General features: G+C 42.4%; 2 protein-coding genes across 5 annotated transcripts in view; both read left to right on the forward strand.

The window, feature by feature from the left end:
• Nucleotides 1-224: 224 nt before the first annotated feature.
• Nucleotides 225-8,391, forward strand: LOC101625843 (cytochrome b-c1 complex subunit 6, mitochondrial). 2 transcript variants are annotated; one of them, XM_012722654.1, is made up of 5 exons: nt 225-432; nt 4,042-4,068; nt 4,833-4,977; nt 5,085-5,246; nt 7,301-8,391. In XM_012722654.1, the coding sequence occupies exons 3-5, from the start codon at nt 4,918-4,920 to the stop codon at nt 7,331-7,333; spliced, it is 255 nt and encodes an 84-aa protein (XP_012578108.1). In that variant the 5' UTR covers nt 225-432; nt 4,042-4,068; nt 4,833-4,917; the 3' UTR covers nt 7,334-8,391. The 2 variants fall into 2 exon arrangements, with proteins under 2 accessions (XP_012578108.1, XP_004679016.1); XM_004678959.2 differs by lacking the exon at nt 4,833-4,977.
• Nucleotides 8,392-13,038: 4,647 nt separating this feature from the next.
• The window catches only part of NSUN4 (NOP2/Sun domain family, member 4), a 33,321-nt gene continuing 25,926 nt past the window's right edge, over nt 13,039-20,433 (forward strand). For 2 of the 3 annotated variants that reach the window (XR_001145253.1, XM_004678960.2), the window contains exons 1-3: nt 13,039-13,165; nt 17,401-17,744; nt 18,597-18,751. Coding sequence is in view for 2 of the 3 variants with exons in the window: in XM_004678960.2 (XP_004679017.1) it covers nt 13,073-13,165; nt 17,401-17,744; nt 18,597-18,751 (592 nt within the window). In the remaining variant the exon portion in view is untranslated. Of the gene's footprint in view, nt 13,166-16,493; nt 16,635-17,400; nt 17,745-18,596; nt 18,752-20,433 lie in introns of all 3 variants that reach the window. The other variant, XM_012722457.1, reaches the window with a different exon arrangement.

Here is a 20,433-nt window from a genome sequence, read left to right on the forward strand (position 1 = left end):
GGGCGGTTCCAACCAGTGATGTGGGGAAGAACAGGAACTGCGCTACAGCAATAAAGACCAAATCTGCGTACTTTCCAAGCTCGTTAGAATTCAACAATTTACATAAACTCGTAAATAAATATATTTTCCCTAGGGTGGCTAAAAGCTATATTTATAAGCAAAATATCCTCGTTTGCAAATATCCGATACCCCTATCCCCTGTATCTGGACGGTGGTACATGCCAATCGGAGCGTGTGTTCGCTACTACGACAAGTCTGCCGCACTTCCGGCCATATCGCCGGATATCCGTCGAGTGACCCTTACAAGTCCTTCTTGGTCCTGAAGCGGGCTAGGTACCTCTGTTGCTGCGCGGATTGAGTTTAGAAACGTAGCCGGACATGGGGCTGGAGGACGAGCAGAAGATGCTAACAGGGTCCGGGGATCCCAAGGAGGTAAGGCAAAGCGATCGATCCTACCGTCTTTACCGCCTCGAGGCCCAGGACCTAGCTCGCCGAAAAACGCGCCCGAGGCCCCCGTGACCCTCGCTTCCCCCTAGAAATTGCTGCGTCTAGAGGGTTGGTTCCCATCGCTTTTCCTTGGAATTCGTCGAGTGACCTTGACAAGTAGACGACTAGTATTTCGTTGGGCCTCGGCTTCCCCAGTCTGTGAATAATGTGAAGGTTTAACGACGACAGCGAAAATTCTGGTTTACTACGTTTTTCTAAAAATATTACCTGCATTTTTAGTAACGTATTCTGAGGCCCTGGTTGGACGGGTTTGGGAAGCAAGCCGATTACCCCAGCACAGATCAGGAGTCCCTGCTGCAATCTTCTATGAAGCTTCCGACATCCGGCCTTAAGCTAGATTCTGTGGAAAAGTGGCTGCTTTTTGGAGGGGGAGTGAGGGGTGGAGGGGAAGGTGTGTTTGGGGAAGGTGTGTTTGGGGTGTGTAGGAAAGTGCACTATGACTGTGATAAAATGGGGCGCTCTCCTAGTGTAAGAATGCAGGTATAACATTTTTTATTGATTAGTGACTATTCCGCGTGCCATTGTGTACTAATTTATTTAGTCCACACAATAGAAGTTAAGTACTGGGTACAATTATTGCTACCATTTACAGAAAGGTCAAACATCTTATCTAAGGACGCATATATAATAAGTCATTGAGCCAAGAATTGAACCCTAAAAGCATAGTTCTAGAGCTAACCAAGACTTACCCATTCTGCTGCACATCTTACAGAAGCCATAACTTTTTATTCCGTTGTTTTTTCCTGTCTATCTTTTGGTTACATTAGGTCGCTATTCTGGGCTTACAGAATGACTTATTCAGAATAGTTGGAATTAGTTTATCCTACAATTTTTCCTAGTTTCACTTTCAGAATGAAGTAGTGTTAACCTCAAGACGTATACTGTCAAGTTCACCAGGGCTCACCACAGCAGTAGACCAGAAAGTAAATAGTAATTTTAAAATTAAAAAATACAGGATCTTAAATGAAGAACCTAGAGCTCTTGGAGATTAAATTTTTTTTATTTAGTGCGATGTTGGCTTTTCTTTCTTTCCTTCTTTCTTTATACATACAAGAAGTGGAGTGCAGGCCAGAGGTGTGGGAGGTTGAGAGGATTCACCAGAGACAGAGTTGGGAGCATAACAGGCGGGTCTACTGATATATGCTGCTGAAGGGAGCAGTGGGCGATACAGGAGAGGTCTGCTCTACCGTGTGGGGCAGCTGCCTGGCCAGGGATCAAACTCATGCTGCAGTTGGCTGGTGATAACCAGTTTTAGAAAAACTTTTCAGTGTGTATTTTTTTTAAAGAACAAGGTTAAGAAACCTTGTTTAAGTAAAAACTAGAATTAGTGCTCACTTCAGCACATATACTAAAATTGGGACAATTAGCACAGCCCCTGTACAAGGATGACATGCAAATTCATGAAGTGTTTCATATTAAAAAATAATTAAAAATAAAAACTAGAATTGACATCCTATATAACTTAATTTTTAGGAGAGACTTATAAGTAGCTGGGGTTACAGCTAAATCTGCTCAACTTCTCACCTGCAGGCTACCTGTTCTACCTTGAAAGGCCTAGTAGAGAGTGAAGAAGATTGGGATTTTGATCAACATAACAAGGAATTTCTGAGATAATAATTCTTATTTTCCTGTATACTTTTCCTTTCCCCCAAATGTGGAAATGTGTATGCATAGGCAGGCAAAACCTTACTTTTGGCAGGTTGTTGAGATTCTGTTCAGACTCTACTGTGCCCTGATTTAAGCCTATGCTGATGCTCCCACAGGAATTTTTCTTGCATTGCCCCTTCAAAAGGAGGAAACTAAATTTGAGGTTAGGCCCCTGCTTCAAAAGTGAATAGATCAGCCTGGTGTTCCCAGGCTTATGGAGTCATGTAGACTGTTGACATACTTACATAATCTACTTAGAGTCCTTGAGAATTCAACAAGATACAAAACATTGTCCACAACCATCTTTTAATTAAGCTCTGGTGGAATGGTTTAGATTTGACTGTTTTCATATTACAAAATTCAAGTCTAGGGAAAAAATGTTAGCATTCTCCCTAACTTGAGTTTGTCTGCAAGGACTACATTTAGCTATTTTTTAGTAATACTGGGACTTAACCAGAATTTAGAGCATACTTCCCATATGAACATCTGACAGCTTTAATCTGTATTAGAAAATGTCTTAGTGTATGTTATCTTGAAAAGATAAAGAACTGTTGTAACGATAGTTAAATATGAAAGTGCTTTAGATTGATGTACACACTTTTAAAAAAAATTTATTTATAACAGTTTATTTTTATATCATTTTGTACATTTTTTTTTTTCCATCTCAATTGTAATCCCAGCGGGTTTCCCATCACCAAGTCACCGGGTGTGCCATCACCATAATCCCATGCACTTCCCTCCCCACCCCCGTTTTTGATCCCATTCCCCACTCCACCCCCACAAAATGTCTCTGGTATATGGCTGTTCATTATTCTTTTTATTTTCTCCCCTGGTCCATTATACTCTTGCTATGAGTGAAACCATCCAGTATTTTTCCTTTTCTTTCTGGCTTATCTCACTAAGCATGATCTTTTCCAGCTCCATCCAAGTTGCTGCAAAAGACATGTGTTTTCTCTTTTTTGGTTGCTGAGTAATATTCCATTGTATATATGTACCACCTCTTTTTAATCCAGTCATCTACTTTTGGGCATTTGGGCTGCTTCCATGTTTTTCCAATTGTAAATAAAGCAGCAGTAAACATGGGGGTGCAGGTATCTTTTTCAATCAATGTTTTTGTGTCTTTTGGGTAGATGCCTAGGAGTGGGATTGCTTGGTCGTAGGGAAGCTCCATGTTTAGCAGTTTGAGGAACCTCCAAACAGTTTTCCATAGTGGTTGTACTAGTTTGCATTCCCACCAGCAGTGCAGGAGAGTTCCTTTTTCTCCATGATGTACACACTTTTTTAGGCAGTTGCTAAAGAAAGTGAGATAGTGTGTTAATTGGGTTTTGAAAGTGACAGGCGTAAAGACAACTACCTTTGAAAGAGTTTATTATAATTCTCTTGAGAAAGGGAGCAGGCCATAGGATAATAGTGTTAGGACCACCTCAGATCTTCAAATTTCAGAAGAAGCCAGAGAAACCACAACCTTGGTTTCCGAGGGAAGGAATGGGTGAGGAAGAGTAGGCTACCTCTAGCAAGTTTAGGATTGGAAAGTTTGATTTTGGGTGGGCTCTAGCTATTGGAGGAGTCCCTAGTTGTCTGGTTGGTACTGGGTTGATTGGGGGGGTAGGAGCAATAATTGGTTTAAAGTTAGATAAAAGAACTTGCAGGGTTTACACAAATGGGTTTTAGATTGGCTAGCTTGCATTTGAAATCTACGACGTTAGACAAGTTGTTTGCTATATGTAGAGATTTCCGGCTCTGGGAGGGGCAGCATCTCCAGGATTATCAAGGTTCCGTCCTGTATCAAAGCATCATAAAATGCAGAAAGTTTTAACATAAATATTTTTGGGGCTGTACAGATGTAATAAAGTTAATGCTAACATTAATTTTGTTTTCCTTTTGTAGGAGGAAGCGGAGGAGGAGGAATTAGTGGTAAGAACTGTCTCCGGTTTGGAAACATCTTGGTAGCAGCAAGTCTGAACTTTTAAAACCTTAAGGTTATCTTAAGGAGTCTTTAGTTGACTCCTTGGAAATAATGGGAGTAGGGGAAAAACTTTTTCTTTTTTTAAAGATTTATTTATTTATGCATATAGAACTGGGGTATAGGCCAGAAGTACAGGGGTGGTGAGAGGATTCACGAGGGAGAGTGAGAAGCAGAACTGCTAGATTGATGAAGTACACTGCTAAGGGGAACAGTGGGCAAGACAGGAGAGGTCTGCTCTGCCATGTGGATCACCTCTGGGGCTGAGGATCGAACTTGCACTGAAGCAGCTGTGACTAGCTTGCAGTGCTGCACCTTAACCCATTGCGCCACCGGGGAGGGCCAAAAAAATTTAAAATTTCTTGTGTAGTGCAGTGTTTAGGAGTGTGGGCCTTAGAAGCTGAGTCTTTTCTGGGTTTAGAATTTCGCTAATCATGGTGTTAGGGTGTAGAATACCCAGCTTTTGAGAGCTTGGTACTCAGTCATTTGCTCTTTGTGGTTTATAAAGAATTCTGGAAGGATCTTGTTCTTAGATGGTGCTTCTTGTTAATATAGCCTTTCTACCTGGGCAGTTGGGGTACATAGACCTGGCTTCAGGTAAGGGAAATTGAAATCCACAGGCATTACATATTCCGAAATGTTGTGTTAACTAGTAATGCCTCCTATAGAGCTACTTCAAGTTTGGCCAGGTTTCCTTTACCACCTTGTTTTTCAGATAGGACTGAGGCTTTCAGTGCATACTGGCAACCTTGGAAGGCAGGAATGTGAAACTTTCCCCTACTACTTAGCATCAGAATTGAATGGGAGACCCCATTCTGCCATTTCTGGCAATGTGGCTCTGCCAGCTGGCCTTCTGCACGGTAATTCAGAGGCAGCACCTTGGTTTGGTGGTTGTATTAAATCAAAGCACATGTTTTGTATGTCTCCTCCTTAAGCCTCCATGTTGGTTTCTGTGTTTTTTCTGCAGGATCCCCTGACAACAGTGAGAGAGCATTGCGAGCAGCTGGAGAAATGTGTAAAGGCTCGGGAGCGACTAGAGCTCTGTGATGAGCGTGTCTCCTCGAGATCACAGACAGAGGAGGATTGCACAGAGGAGCTCTTTGACTTTTTGCATGCAAGGGACCACTGCGTAAGTCAGCTTAAATAAAGAAGCAGAAAGCTTGCCATGGCCAGAGAGGATGTCGTACTGGCAACTTTTCCATCTAAGAGGCAGATCTATCAATAAACATTTACCCGATATAATGTTAGGCACCCAGTACTGAGTGCCTTACATAATCTTACCTAAACATACCAATTCCATTGAAGATAGAGGTGTCATTATCCCTATTTTATATTTACAGATAGTCTCAGAGAAGAAAAGTCATGTCTCAACTTGCATTGCTAACAATGGGGAAGCTAGATTTTGCACTTTTAAGTAACAGACTATTCTTTAAAATAATTTCTGTCCTCTAGTGTGTCTTATATATAATACCTAATAGTTGGTTATAAAATATTTATTTAAAGAGACTTATTTATATGCATACAAGATCTGGGTACAGGACAGAGATGGGGCAGGGATGAGAGGATTCACCAGAGACAGATTGGAGAGCAGAACAGGTGAGTGTACTGAAATACACTGCTGAGGGGAACAGTGTGAGACAGGAGAGGCCTCCTGTGCTGTGTGGGTTACCTCCCTGATTGGGGATTGAACTTGTGCTGCAGTAGCTGCAGAGACTTAACCCCTTCTACCATCCGGGAGGCTCTGTAAAGATGTTCTTTACCTTAGCTAGCAGGGAAATGCAAGTCACACAACAATGAGATACTACTAGACATACCATAGAATCACTGTAATAAAAAATAGTGTTGGAAATGTGGAGGAAATTGGAAGCTTCATACCTTGCTGATGGGAATGTAAATTGGTACGACCCTATGGAAAACAGTCTGACAATTCTTGAAAATGTTAAACATAGAATTGGCATGATCCAGCAATTCTACATATATAACCAAGAGAAATGAAAATATGTGTACATGTGTACACAGATTGTTCAGAGAAGTAATAGAAATAATATAAATATCAACTGATAATGGAGAAGTAAAATGTGGTATTCATATATTGGACTATTTAGCAATAATGACAAATCAGGTACTTTAAAAGTTACATATAAAATCATATAATCCAGCAATTCCATTTCTGGGTATATACTCATAATTATTGAGTCTGTTCAGGGACTCTAATATTTGTACATGCATATTTATAGGAGTCCTCACAATAGCCAAAAGGTAGGTGCAGCGCAAGTGTCCACTGATGAGTGAATGGACAAAATGTGAGTATACACTGCTCACTATTACGAAGGAAACTGATACATTCTATAACATGGATGAACTCTAAAGACATGCTAAGTGAAATAAATCAGAAGAAGGCAAATACAATACACTAGAGGAGGTACCTAGATTAGTAAATTGATAGAGATAGTAGAATACTGATTGCCAGGGACCAAATGAAGGGGGAAATAGGATATTATTATTTAATGGGGAAGATGCAAAAATTCTCAAGGGTTAATGATTGTAGAACAATATGAATGTACTTAGTGCTCTAGAAATGTATGTCTAAAGTAAATCTTTATAAAACAAGCAATGGGTTAAAATCTGAAAATAAGACAGGCATGGATGGTCCTTTCCTTTATTGAGTTGAGACAGAATAGTTAATAAACTAGTAAATCTGTCCTATCCTCCTCAGGACAGCCTTCATTTACACTCTCCCCTTTTAAAGCTGCTATATCCCACCCTTTTCTTTCTTTTTTGTTAAAGATTTTATTTATGCATACAGAACTGGGGTACAGGCCAGAGGTGTGGGGGTGGAAAAGATTCACCAGAGACAGAATGGGGAGCATAACAAGCAGATTGATGAGGTACACTGCTGAGGGGAGCAGTAGGCGAGACAGGAGCAGTCTGCTGTGCCTGGCCGGGGATCAAACTCACACTGCAAGTAGCTGCTGTGACTAGCTTAGCAGTGCTGTGATCTTCTGTCCTGCCCATTGCTCCTCTCAGCAGTGTATTTCTGTCAGTCCACCTGTTCTGCTCCACACTGCCTCTGGTAAATCCTCTCACCCTCCTGGCCTGTACCCCAGCTCTTGTATATGTAAATAAATAAAATCTTAAGAAACAAAACTGCCAATTGATGATATCCTTTCTTCCCCTATCTAGGTGGCCCACAAACTCTTTACCAGCTTGAAGTAAACGTGCAGCCTCATTCACCCCAGCTTTCATTACCGGGGCGTCAGGATACTTCCTTATAACTTTGAACATTTAGTTCTTATTTGTGTAACTTTAAGTTCCTGTGGATTTGGGCTTATACAGGTAGACATAGTTCTATGTAATTAAGTTAGTCCATCTTAATAAAGCCCCATAATCTGCAGACTTGTCTCATTTTATTTTTTAGGATTTATTTTTTCTAAGTGAATGTGGTAAAATAGCATAAGGACTTTGAAATAGCTATTACAGATAGGCTTCAGGGATTTAATAGAAGTCTAAAAAAGTGGGGAGAGAAATGGGAATATAAAAATGAATTTAAAAATTTCTGGAGCTTAAAAATAACAGTGTGACAGATTTCACTGGGCAAGGTAAAAAAATGTATTTGAATGTTCTTGAAAGAATTCAGAAACTATAAAAACTAAAGCACAATGAGGGAAAAAAAAATCACTTAAGTAAACAAGGAAAAAGCAAGTTGTGGAACAATATCTGATGACCCAGGAGAGTGTTGGGGGGGGGGCGGACATTTGAAGCAATGATGGTTGAAATATGGCAAGGAAGGAGAGGTCTGCTGCTCCATATGTGGGTTAGCACCCCAAGTCTGGGCTCGAACTCATGCCACAGGCTGGTGATAGCTTGGTAGTACTGAGTCTTAGTCCCTGTGCCACCAGCAAGGCCCCAGATTCTCCCTGATCTCTCCCAGGAATGTGGCTCAGCTGTCAGATTCTGGGTGTACTTTGCAGATGGAGAGACTCAGTAGTACTCTGAGATGATGAATGTAGAAATGAGAATGGAAGGCAGTATTTATTGAACCCTTTTGCAAGTGCTGTATTTTTTTTTAAAGTAGTGATTAAAATGTAAAATATGGAAAAATTGGTAGTATAAAGAGATGCTTTCATTATGGTAATAAAATTTTACAGAATTTGAGACTACTTTTGTAAAGTATGCATGGTAAAAATCCTATAATTACACATGTTGGGGGATGGTATGGTGAGTAATACTTAGATACATTTAAACAGAAAATAAAGTATTAACAGCCGACATAACTTTAAAAAGCATGCTTGTTTTGAATTATACTATTAGATTAAGATTTATTTTTATTGATGCATACAAAAATTGGGATTTAGGCCAGAGGCGCAGGGGATGAGAGGAGAGAATTCACCAGACAGTGGGGAGCAGAACAGGCGGATCTACTGATGTGAGGAGCAGCTGCACCATGCGTCTCAGCTGTTTGACTAGGCATCGGGCATTGAACTTGAACTTTTGCAGCAGTGACTGGTGATAACTTGATCGTGCTGAGACTTTAACCTCTGTGCCACCAGAGAGGCCAAATTTAGATTTATTTTTACTAGAACAATTTATATAGACGCCATTTCTAATTCCAATATAATAGCCCTACAGAGGTAGAAAATAAATAGACAGAGATATCTTTTCATGTAAAATTTTGGCCATGTATACTAATTTTAAGAAACAGTTAATCAGGGCCTTCCTGGTAGGGCGTAAGGGCTGAATTTCAGTGCTGTTACCTCTGTGGACTGTAGCCTGGACAGGGAGCTAGGCACAGCAGTCACCTCTCTCTGCTCCTTACTCTGTTTCTGAGGAATCTCCATCTGTACCTCTGGCCTACACCCCAGGTCTTTTATGCAAAAAAAAAAAAAAACAACACATGCATTATATACAGCCACAAAGAATTACACTTCTCATAAGAAACAGCTCACCTTCAAGATAGCGAAAGAAAAAAACTGACCCAAGAACTCTATCTAGTGAAAGTGAAAATATACTTAAGTGAAAGGAAAATACAGATGTTTTAAACAAGTGACCGGTGGGAGAACTCATGGTGAGCAGACTTGACTGATAGGAAATAGTACAGTACCTCTGAGAAAAATACTGATAATAAATAAAACTTTGAGCTATACAAAGGAGTAAACAGGTACAGAAATAATGAATATATGGATAAATGTAGGATACTCTTATTTTTTTAATTTAAATGACAGCAAACCAAAAAGTAGAAAAATTACAAAGAACAGTAATCAATGGAATAGGAAAGAAACGATAAAATGAAAACCAAAAGCTGCTGCTTTGAGAGTTTCAGTGAACTAAGCTCTAGTGTTAGGCTGGTAGAGTATAAAAGAGAAAGCACAAATGATTAATAATGAGAAGTGACATCGCTACAAATCCCATAAACTAGAGATAGCAACCTTTTTCATATATTCTGCTAGTACAATATACTTGGGTCATACTTTTACAGCAGCCATTCAATTTTGTTATAGCAGTAAAGGAACTTCAGTTAAAGATTTGAGTGAAAGTGCAACAGTATTTCAGAATCAGCTATGCAGATACAGGAAAAGCATGCATCTATTTGAAGAAAAACAATGATTTAAAAATAGTTCAGGAGACTAGGAGTAAAAGGGAGCTTTCTCAATCTAGTAAAAAACCTCCCTCCCTAAGGATGGAAACAAGACAAAGGTGTTTACTACTTCTACATTCAATACTCAACTGTAACCAATGAAATAAAGCAGAACAACAAATCATACAGAAACAAAAGCATTTATAAAAGAGATGACATTGTACTCAAATTTTTAAAAAGTTATTAGAACTGCCAATTCAATTTAGCAGACTCAGTACAAGATCAACAGACAAAAATCAACTGTATTTTAATGTACCAGCATTTTCTTGAAAATGAACATAGCCTGCAAATTCAAGGAAAACAATTGAAAGTATTTGTTGGCAAAGGATAAAAATCAAGCTCCAAGCAAAAGCTAGGATTTTGAAAATCTTGCACCTGTTTAAAAGCTTCCTACCATTTAGTCTTTTGTACTGAGATCAGTAGTAACATTGACAAAGTATTTTTTTGTTACTGTATATGGAATGTGAATACATTTGGAAGATCTGATAACTCAGTGAATATTCAACAATTTCCAGATAAAATGGATCTGACATAACCATGCAGTGGCAACAAAGGATTTATCCAAAGTACAAGATTGATCTATGGATTTTAATGCAACAGTGTGGGAAAAGTTCTTTGATAGGGTTTCAGGTTACATAGTGCTACTAGCTTTTAAGGAAAATATTAATCAGATTTCGGTATAGTTTTAAAGAATATTCAGTTATTTCTGAAGGATATTAGAATAATGCTCTCATTTCTAATTACATATCTGTGAGGCTGGATTTTCTACATAAACTTCAACCAGAACAATGTATCACAACACAATGAAGTGTGCTGCCTGTTAAGCCATTTGCACAAGATTTGTATAACAATCACTTCTGGCTAAATTTCTTTTTAGGAAAAGATAATTATTTTCATAAAGATGTTTATTCTTGTAAAGGTATTGATGTGACCCTGAATGCATTTGTTTTCTTTTTCAGTCTGAAAGTAGCCACTGTTAATTAACTGAACAGGTTACAAAAATAATTGTAGGGGAGACCTTATTACCTCCTAATAAGCCCATTGACCTGCTCTTCCCTGCCAGCATCTTCGCCTTCTACAAAATGGGTAGTTTTTTTTTCATTCTTATTGAAGTTGGCCACACCCGAGCTTGTAGATCAATTCACTTACTGACTTAAGATTTGGACATCTCCAAACAATATAAGGTTCCACAGCTTTATCAAGTTAACTGAAGTCTTGTCGAACTTAACAAAGGAGCCACTGAAGATTTGGCAAAAGCAAAGAAACTGGAACTTTTGGCTTACACCACGGTTTTCCTTTGATCTGATAACAAATAAATGCCAATTTGGTTTCACAGACATGGGTGGTGCCAGCTTGTCATCTGAGCTATTCCAAGTTTAATACTGCCTATTTTCCTTGTGATAGTGCTTAGTTTTTTTTCATAGATAAGCTTCCTCCTTTTCTTAAGCATTTTTTGGGCATAATTCTTCGTTGCTGCTTCATCTTAGCTCCACAAAATTCCTTTTTTTTTTTTAATATTTTTTTTAATTGATGCATACAAACTGGAGTACCGGCCAGAGGTGTGGGGGTGAGAGAATTCACCAGAGTGGGGAGCAGAACAGGTGGACTGACCGAAATACACTGCTGAGGGAGGTAGTAGGCAGGACAGGAGAGTTCTGCTGTGCCATGTGGGTCAGCTCCCTGGCTGGGAATCGAACTGGTGCTGCAGTGACTTCAAGAGCTTCATAATGCAGTACTTTAACCACTGCACCACTAGGGAGAACCCCACTTCATTAATTTTTATTTAGATTTAACTCACTAAGAAAGAGAAAGGTCTTTATACACCTATCTCCCTTCATCTTACAATTAAGTGCCTGTATTAAACTTCTTGAAAAAAATTGTTGACAATTGTTCTCATCTTTCACTCATTTTTCAATAAATATTGAAAGTCAGCTATGGACCATTTAGAATTGTAGGTGATGATAATTTAGCACGGAATTAAAAGGTCTGCTCTTTTAAATCTCATATTCTAATTTGGGGAGACATGTCTAGAAAATTGTCCAGAATTGTAAATGGGTACTCCTTCATTGCAGTGCTGGGTCATAACTATGATTGATTTTATATTGATAAAGCTATTTTACAACTTTGCAAGGGCAGAGGTTAAGTTGTAGAAAGAAGATGGCAATGAAAATAATTCTTGTCTGAGAACAGTGCAGCTATTTCCTTCCCTTACTAATGCAAATGAATTTTGACCAGTAGGTGTGGAATTGATTTTTTTCTGGTAGAAAAGATAACTCCAAAGATGATGGCTTATTTCCTAGAATACTTTTTCAACAATTAGCAAATTCTCCTCAGTATTCCTTTGGCTGATAATCTAATCTCTGAAACTCAGATTCTCATTTCAGCAAGTCTTACAATCTTAAGTGTTCTCATTACTTAGGATAATAATGGATGAGTAGTTGATTATGACAATTAAACCTTTGACATTTTTATTTGTATGAATTATGTTTTATCCTTTTGAAAATGGTAATTTAGCTATAACATATATTAGGTGATAATAAGTTAGAAGAATAACAGCACAGTAAGAAGCCAGTTAAAAACTGTTGTGCTATTTCAGATAATGTAATCAGTCAACAGTCTTGTAATTCTCTTTATAAGTAAAATTCACCCTCTCAATTTTCACTACCAGCACACCATCACCTCTCACTTTAAATTCCTGCTGTCATCTCCCTGTTCAGATAACTGGCTGCCAGATGCTCACTTAAAACTTTTACCAGGTTCCTCTCCTCTCTACCGGCTCCTTATGTTGAAGTCGTTTTGTGGATGCTAATGCTTACACAGTTTGAGGCACTCTTTAAGAAAAATAGTACAAAATTAAGATTCAGTGGAGCGGGACAAACGACAGGTAACGAGGCTTAACCTTCATTAGCTTCAATATAAACCTATCTTTGTAAGCCTAAACTCGTTTTTTCCCTACCTTTAATATGTTTCTCTTGGAACTTCTTCCCGCCCCTTGTAGTCTCTTTCAGTTCCCAACTGTCAGCTCCCAGTCCTCCCGGATTTCCATAACAGGATTAGGGACCTTTTCGGACTTTCTCGCAATGTTCCAATCACCAGAGTCAACGATTGCTTCTGCAAACGTTGCTCGCTTTTTTCCCACCACCTGCCCAAACATCGGTGGCGGGTGGGGTTCGCGTCGGGACTTAAAGCTGGGCGGGGCCCGCGAGAAGTCAGAGATAGTGCCCTCCCCTTTTCGTCCGGAGAGGCGCACACCACCTTTCCGGAACCCGCCAGTCTCCAGTTGCAGTTCCGGTCGGACCTACTGCGCAGCACCCGCCGTCATGGCCGCGCTGGCACTCAGAGGTGTTGGCGCCGTGCTGAGGCGTGAGCTCTTCACGACGGTCCCGCGAAGACATCGACATAAGAAGAAATGGGTAAGGTCCAGCCCTGGGTCCAGCGGGCAACAGCAAATGCAGCTTTTTGCGGCCGCTCCTTGGAAGAATTTAGCCCTTTCCACCCCTCAGCTAAATTCGCTACTCCAGCCGCTCTCCACCGCCGGGCCTTTTCCCTCCCGCCCGGAAGGAAGCGTCTCTAGCCCCTTCGCGTTCGCATCAGTTTCGTCATAACCTCTCCTCCCCAGTTTATTTGCTCGGCGGTATTCTGCTCTCCCTCCGGCTTACTATGGCCTCTTCTGACCCCACCCCTCAAAGTTACGTAATCGCCCCGCCCCCATTCTTGCAGTTAAGTCACCGCCTCTTCTCCAACTCTTGGTTACCTTCCCCTTGGCCCTCACTATCCCTTCCACTTCCCTTCCGCTCCCTCCCTTTCTTCCCTCCCTCTTTCCCTGCCCCTTCCCATGACCACCTCTCCTTTCCTCCTAGAACTTCCTGCCAGGCCACCCTCACCCCTCGAAAAATGTCATAGCGACTTTCCCGTCCTTTCTGGGTCACCGACGCCCTCCGGGAAAGGATTTAACCCCTTCCTCACCCCCGACCTGCCTCTGGCGCCCAGGAAAGGTTACAGCGACCACCTTGCTCATGCTTCCTTCCCCTCCCCAAACCCAGGCAAAAGGTGCAGCGACCCCCCTCACTCCCTGGGCTCTCCCCACTTCTCCAGAGACCCTATCTCTGGCGTCACCTGTAGCCCTGGAATTTCTTCTGTTACCAGTGTGCCTGTCTCCCTACCTCCACCGCATCCTCCCCCATCCCCACCCCCTCAGGTTTCTCTGAGCTTGGGGGGGTGTTCTTTTGAACCTTGTTCTCCCCTCCTTGGAAGGCCCTACAGCCAACAAGCAGTTCTTTCGGGTTCAGCCCCTCCAAGCCCTTGTTTTGAACGGAGCAACCTTCTGAGGTCAACCCCTCTCTGTTCACAGGGTCCTTATTGCAGCTGCATCAGCCCTTCGAGACTCTCATGTTCCTGTCCCTCAAAATCTTGTGCTGACCAGCACGCTTACCTTTGCTCCTGTTACCCTTCAGCCCTGGTAACTGGCCCTGGGGCCTGCCCTCCGCTTTCTCATGTACATTTGGAACCTGATCCCATGATTTCATCTCTTTTTACTGATAAGCCCCTCAGAATTGGACCCATTGCGCCTCCTGTTCCTCCTGGGTCCCAGGAAAATTGCCCGATAATTTCACCACCTCTAACTCATAGGCCCCTGGGAGCTGGCCTTGTCATTTCACCGCCCCTTACTCACCACCCCATGGAAAATAGACCTATACTTTCCCCAACCCTTTCTCACAGGGTTCAGGAAACTGGGCGTAAGTTCTCCACTCTGCTCTCTCCATGGTCCTCCCGGAGAAGTTATAATGATCCTCCTTTTCCCCCAGCATCTTCCCCACCCACTAGCAACTTTCGCCATGGCCACCTTAAGCCTCCAGACTCTTGTGAACCAAAACCACAGCTTGATCTGCCCCTTGGGAAAAATTGTGGCTCCCCACTTTCTTCTCAGGTGCAAACATGTGGGTGTCCCAGCTCATCTCAGGAGGGCTCTTATCACTGTCCCCATCTCCCTTCCCCAGAAACCCACCAATCTGCTCCTGGGAGCCCTTGTACTATACGCCTACTCCCTGTGAATACTGGTTCTCCTTGTTTACCCCAATCCCAGACTCCGAGGAAGTCTTGTCTTGAGTCCGTTTTCTCCTGGGAGACTGGTGGGAGCTCTTATGTTCATGTAAACCCAAACTCTATGGTTTCTGATCTTCCTTGTCCTCAGGAATCACCTCTTTCTCTCTGCACTCCCTGTCCTTATTCTACCTTCTCTTTCCCTTCATCCCTGGGCAACCAGTTTGTATCTCCAACCCAGGTATCTCCCCACAGAAGTTACAATGAACCCCCTCTCCCTACCCCAGTTCTTCCCCAAGTGAAGTCCCCCAAGTGCTTGGAGATAAGAGAGCCAAGTGCTGCCCAGAGGTGTCATTCCCTGGTCACCACTATTCAGCATACTCAGTCCAACCAGCCCAAGCACCCTGTGGCCTGCCCTAATCCTTCACCTGGCTCCCATCCTGCTGGTCCTTCTTATACAGTGGCATCCATCACAACTTGCTCTGATTCCTGCCCCAAGGAAATTTCCCAAGAGCCTGCCTTATGTAGTACAGTCCCTAGAACCCTCAAAACTGTTATCCCCTCTTCCTTTCCCCTCTCCCTTCCTTGTGATCCTATCGTACCTGTTAGTTGTGCTCAGGGCAGCCCTCATGAACCATCTAAAGAAACCCCCTGCAGTACCCATGTATACTCTCTGACTCCCTCCACCCCCAATCCCTGCCCAGCCTCCGGTACCCTCAATCAATTCGTATGTCCATCTCAGTGCCAGCACCAGCCCATGGTGCCCCCCTGTGGCACCTGTAGTATTCCCAGGAGCCTACCCCAGTGCCCTCGCCAGCCTGTGGTACCTCCTTGTTCTACCCACATCTATTCTTTTATTCCTTTGAGAACACCCTTTGATCCCCAAAATTTACCCATTGCTTCCCGACCCTGGGGCCAGTCTGATACTATGCCCTGTGGCCTCCATGTCTACTCTGTGGCTTCTCGAGAACCCTGCAAAGAGCCCTCCCGGATCCCCTATAGTTGTCCTTTGCCTTCACCCGTGGGTTCTAGCTGTAGCTCTAACTCCAGCTGTAGTTCTGCTGTTATTATTAGTGAATGCCAAAATAATGACAATCAGAGCACAACTACCCACCAAAGCAGAAGTCTAAGCCAGATTGAGGGCCCCTACCACCTTAGCAGAAGTCAGAGTCAAAGCAAGAGTCTCCATACTAATAGAAGTATGAGTCAAAACAGGATTTCCCTTAAAACTGGAAATCTGAGCCAGAGCAATAGTCCCCACCAAAGCATATATCAGGATCAGCATGAGAATCTTCAACTTAGTGGAAATCAGGGCCAGCGTGAGAGCTCCCAACAAGGCAAGATCAAGAGTACTCTCCATGGCAACACTCGGAGCCGAAGCAAGAGTCCTCGCCTTACTCTAAGACAGCACAAGAGCAAGAGTCCCCAAAATAACAGGAGCCGGAGCAAGAGTCCCTCTCTTGGCAGGGGTCATGGTCAAAGCACGATTACCCAGAAATTTAGGAAATGAGGGCAAGAGGGCAAGAGTTCTGACCAATCTAAAAATTTGGTCCAAAGCAAAATTGTAGACAGTAAAAAGACTGACAAGCAGGCTTCCCAGCTATGGCAACCAGGACCAAGGTGATTCAGCAGTCGAAGTCTTCATTTTCCTTTTCTGTGGTCTTACAATCTGACTCATATTTTTCTCTGCTACCCCCATAGCAGTCATCCTAGAAATCCCATATTCATTCCTCAAAGTTTTTGTGAGCATTCCTCGCCTTCTTGGGGTCTGAGAACTCTCCTTAAGTGCCCCTCAGCCTTGTGAATCTGAGCACTGTGGTGTTAGTCACTGCATGACCTTAGGTAAGTTATTCTCATCTCTATCACTTATGAAGGTTGATATTTTTGTATCCCCATTGAGTTATCTATTGTGTTGCTCACCTATGCTAGGAGCTATGAAAGTACTTTAGAAAGTGAAAGGACTCTTCAGAGAGAATTTATGTTTAAGCCTATTTTTTTTTTTAAAGATTTATTTATTTATGCACACAGACTGGGGTACAGGCCAGAGGCTCAGGGGTGGTGAGAGGCTTCACCAGAGACAGAGTGGGGAGCAGAACAGGCAGATCGACGAAGTACACTGCTGAGGGGAGCAGCGGGCGGGTCAGGAGAGGTCTGCCACACCATGTGGTCACCTCCGGGGCAGGCGGGAATCGAACTCATGCGGAAGCGGCTTTAGATTCTCAGTGCAGTGCTTTAACCCGCTGCGCCACCAGGAGGGTCCCTGTTTAAGCCTATTTTTAAGTTTCTTCCAACCTTTTGTAGGATTCTCCTTGAGTGTCTTCTTCTGAACTCCCATTCTTTTAAATCTTAAGTCAGGGCTACAAGGAATGACCCCATTCTGGTTGATCCTTACCAGCATTTCCTTTTTCTTACAACTCTGAAATAGAAAGTCCAGCTACTCACTACTTTGTTCCACACTTTACTGGCAGGCATTGGCAGGATGTCAAGATAGGAGTGAGCACTGACTTGATCCACATTTGCCCCACACCCCTGAGATATTGGTGGGGTCAAGCAATAGAAGATAGAAGCAAGACTGAAAAACCATGAAGGCCTATTTTTTCCCTTTTAGGCTGCCACAGAGCCCAAGTTTCCTGCCACTCAACTGGCTCTGCAGAATTTTGACATGACCTACAGTGTGCAGTTTGGGGATCTTTGGCCATCAATCCGGGTCAGTCTCCTTTCAGAGCAGAAGTATGGTGCGCTGGTCAATAACTTTGCTGCCTGGGATCATGTGAGTGCTGAGCTGGAGCAGCTGAGTGCCAGGGACTTTGTGAATGAAACCATCTCCCATGGGGAACAAGAGCCTGAGGCAGGTCAGGCTACAGCTCTTTTTCCTTCCTCCTGGGCCTACAGTCCTAACCTTCGATGCTTCACTTTCGCCAGAGGGGACGTCAGCAGGTTTCCTCCTGCCAGGTAGGACCTTGTGTCATGCCTGGGGCTATCCTGAATATGTGCTAGAAGTAGACATGAAGAGACCTTCATCTTTAGTAAGGGTTAAGGTATTGCTAATAGTTTCTGAATGCTTATACATTCTAGGTGTTTTTCTGAGTGCTGTATAAAAGTTACCGCCTTTTTCTGTCAATAGCCTTCTGAGGTAGTAATGCTATTTGTCTTTTACATTGGAGAAAACTGAAGTGCAGCGAGGGTGAGGCACTTACTTTATTTTATGTATTTATTTATTTTAGAGGAAGAGTTCTTTTTTTTTTTTTTTTTTTTTATTAAAAAGTTTATTTTTACATCATTTTTCACATGAGGAAGAGTTCTTTTTAAAGATTTATTTATTTATTAAGATTTATTTATTTATTCATACATAACTGGGGTACAGGCCAGACATGCAGAGGGTGAGAGGATTCACCAGGGACAGAGTGGGGAGCAGAACAGGCAGATCGACGAAGTACACTGCTGAGGGGAGCAGCGGGTGAGACAGGAGAGGTCTTCTGTGCCATGTGGGTCACCTCCCTGGCCAGCCAGGGATCAAACTCTGTAGTGGTGTAGTGGTGTAGTGGCTGCTGATAACTTCATAATGTTCGGCTTAACCCCTTGCACCACCAGAGAGGCCCAAATTGTTCTGTTTTAGAAGGTTTTCTGAACTGGTTGCTGTGTAGATGATTGAGTTAGTAAATAAGTAAGTGTGGTTCTAAGAAATGACTTTTTTGCTGATTAGAGCTTTGTAGCCCTGGAGGGTGTGGACTTGGTGGCCTTGACTCCTGCTGGGCCTCCTGACCCAGTAGGAATTTGACTATAAAGTAGTTTCCTCTCTTCTAGGCTTAGCAGTCTGGGTGTCATGAACTACTACCTGATGGATGCTGCTTCCTTATTACCTGTCTTGGCCCTTGGCCTGCAGCCTGGTGACACCGTCCTTGACCTCTGTGCAGCCCCTGGAGGAAAGACACTAGCTCTGCTGCAGACTGGCTGTTGCCGTAAGTTATGGGGTTGGTCTCTTGGGCAAGGATGGCTTTCTACTTGATCCAGACAGGGGTCAGTCACTGAATATGAAAGGTTCTTTGGTCCCTAAATCAGAGGGTGCCATGATGTTTGCTTGTTAGTAAACTGGTATTTTTTTCTGCTTGTGATTATTTTCTCCCTTTCTCTGTCAGTTCCTCAAGGAAGATTACTGAGTAGAACAATGTTTCTGCAGGCAGTTTAAAAGAAAGACTGATTGATCAGTCTACCATATTACACTTTTATACCCTTGCATCTGCTTATTTTTTTTTAATAGTAGTTTATTTTTACATCATTTTATACCTTTTTCCATCTCAGTTGTAATGCATCTGCTTATTTTTTCTCTAAGGTTAAGTTCCATTTCCTTAGGCTGCCAGCTAAAAGCTGGCTGCAGCCTCCTTCTATAGCTTTGTATGTTTTTCTTCTCAAGGCTGTATGTGCTTCAGCCACATCTTGCTACTCTCTGTTCCCCCAATAAGGCAGGAGCCTTTGCTCATGTTTTTTTTTCTGGAATACTACTGCCCTATCCAATTGGCCTCTACCTGTTTTAGCTTTCAGGTCTCAGCTCAAGTGTGCCATCTCCTGGAAGTTTTCCCTCATGACCTCTGCTGGCCATTTGGGAAGTGATGCCTCAGTTTTCTGTGCTTCCACACCTCTGGCATTACCCTTTGTAACTTTTCGTGCATTAGCCTTGTATTAGAGCTTTACTGGTTATGCATCTTCAAGACTGTGAATTCCTGTGGGGTAGGAAGATTGGGTAAAAAGCGTCAGATACATGGTGATGGATGGAAACTTGACGTGTGACAAGCATGATCTGATATATATAGCTACTGATACACATATGTCCTGAAACCTCTGTTATTAACCAGTGTAACTTCAGCTTGAAAAACAAGAAACAAAGAGGCCCAGTTCTCTGTCATTTAAGTACTGTAACCTACTCCTAGGCCTTGTGCATTGAAGTATTCACTTCTGCCATCTACTGACCATCAGTTTGCATTAAAAATAAGCACTAGATTGTTAGTGAGGACCTAACAAATATCCACTAGGGCACTATGATTTCCACATTCATCCTGTAGCTCTGTCAGTCTTCTCTTGCCTTAATGTTTTACTTGGGCCTGGACTTTCTTTTCCAGTTCTTCTTAGCCAATTTGCAGTTTGAGTTGGTTTCAGCAGCATGTTAGATCTGTATACAGAAAATTTTTGGACCCATTCTAATCACAAAAGGGAAAATGGAAGATTAAATGATGAATTAGTTAGGAGTAGGTTTCTTCTGTATGCAAATTCAGAGAGGTAGGTATCACATTTGATCTCAGCCTTCTGGAAATTCAGAGGGAGAAGATAAAGATGTGGATGAGGCTTCATGAGTTCAATACAAGAGAGCCAAATCTGTGTTGGGCTTTGCTGATCTGAATTCTGTGGGACTCTATTATTGAGGCAGGATTGCCCTAGGGTTAGTTGAAAAAGGGAATCTTGAACTCAGAGGAGAGGTAGTGACCAAGGAGAAGTAATTGAGAGCTGTTTTTCTAAAGTATGCCTCCTAGCAACTCACCCAAATGATTCCTCACTCAATTCACCAAATTGACACCAGGAAGACAGGATCACAGAATTTCAGCCCAAGAAGGAACCTCGTCTGGTTCTAATATTTTATGTATTTTTTTTT

This window comes from Condylura cristata, unplaced genomic scaffold, assembly GCF_000260355.1.
Source record: "Condylura cristata isolate star-nosed mole 26May11 unplaced genomic scaffold, ConCri1.0 scaffold00008, whole genome shotgun sequence".
NCBI classification, from domain to species: Eukaryota; Metazoa; Chordata; class Mammalia; order Eulipotyphla; family Talpidae; genus Condylura; species Condylura cristata.

What these genes read in the sequence shown, in the direction of transcription:
- LOC101625843 (XM_004678959.2), top strand. Translation starts at nt 379, where the DNA reads ATGGGGCTGGAGGACGAGCAGAAGATGCTAACAGGGTCCGGGGATCCC. An exon ending in CGGAGGAGGAGGAATTAGTG is followed by an intron (nt 4,069 to 5,084) that starts GTAAGAACTGTC and finishes TTTTTTCTGCAG; the next exon opens with GATCCCCTGACAACAGTGAG. An exon ending in TGCATGCAAGGGACCACTGC is followed by an intron (nt 5,247 to 7,300) that starts GTAAGTCAGCTT and finishes TCCCCTATCTAG; the next exon opens with GTGGCCCACAAACTCTTTAC.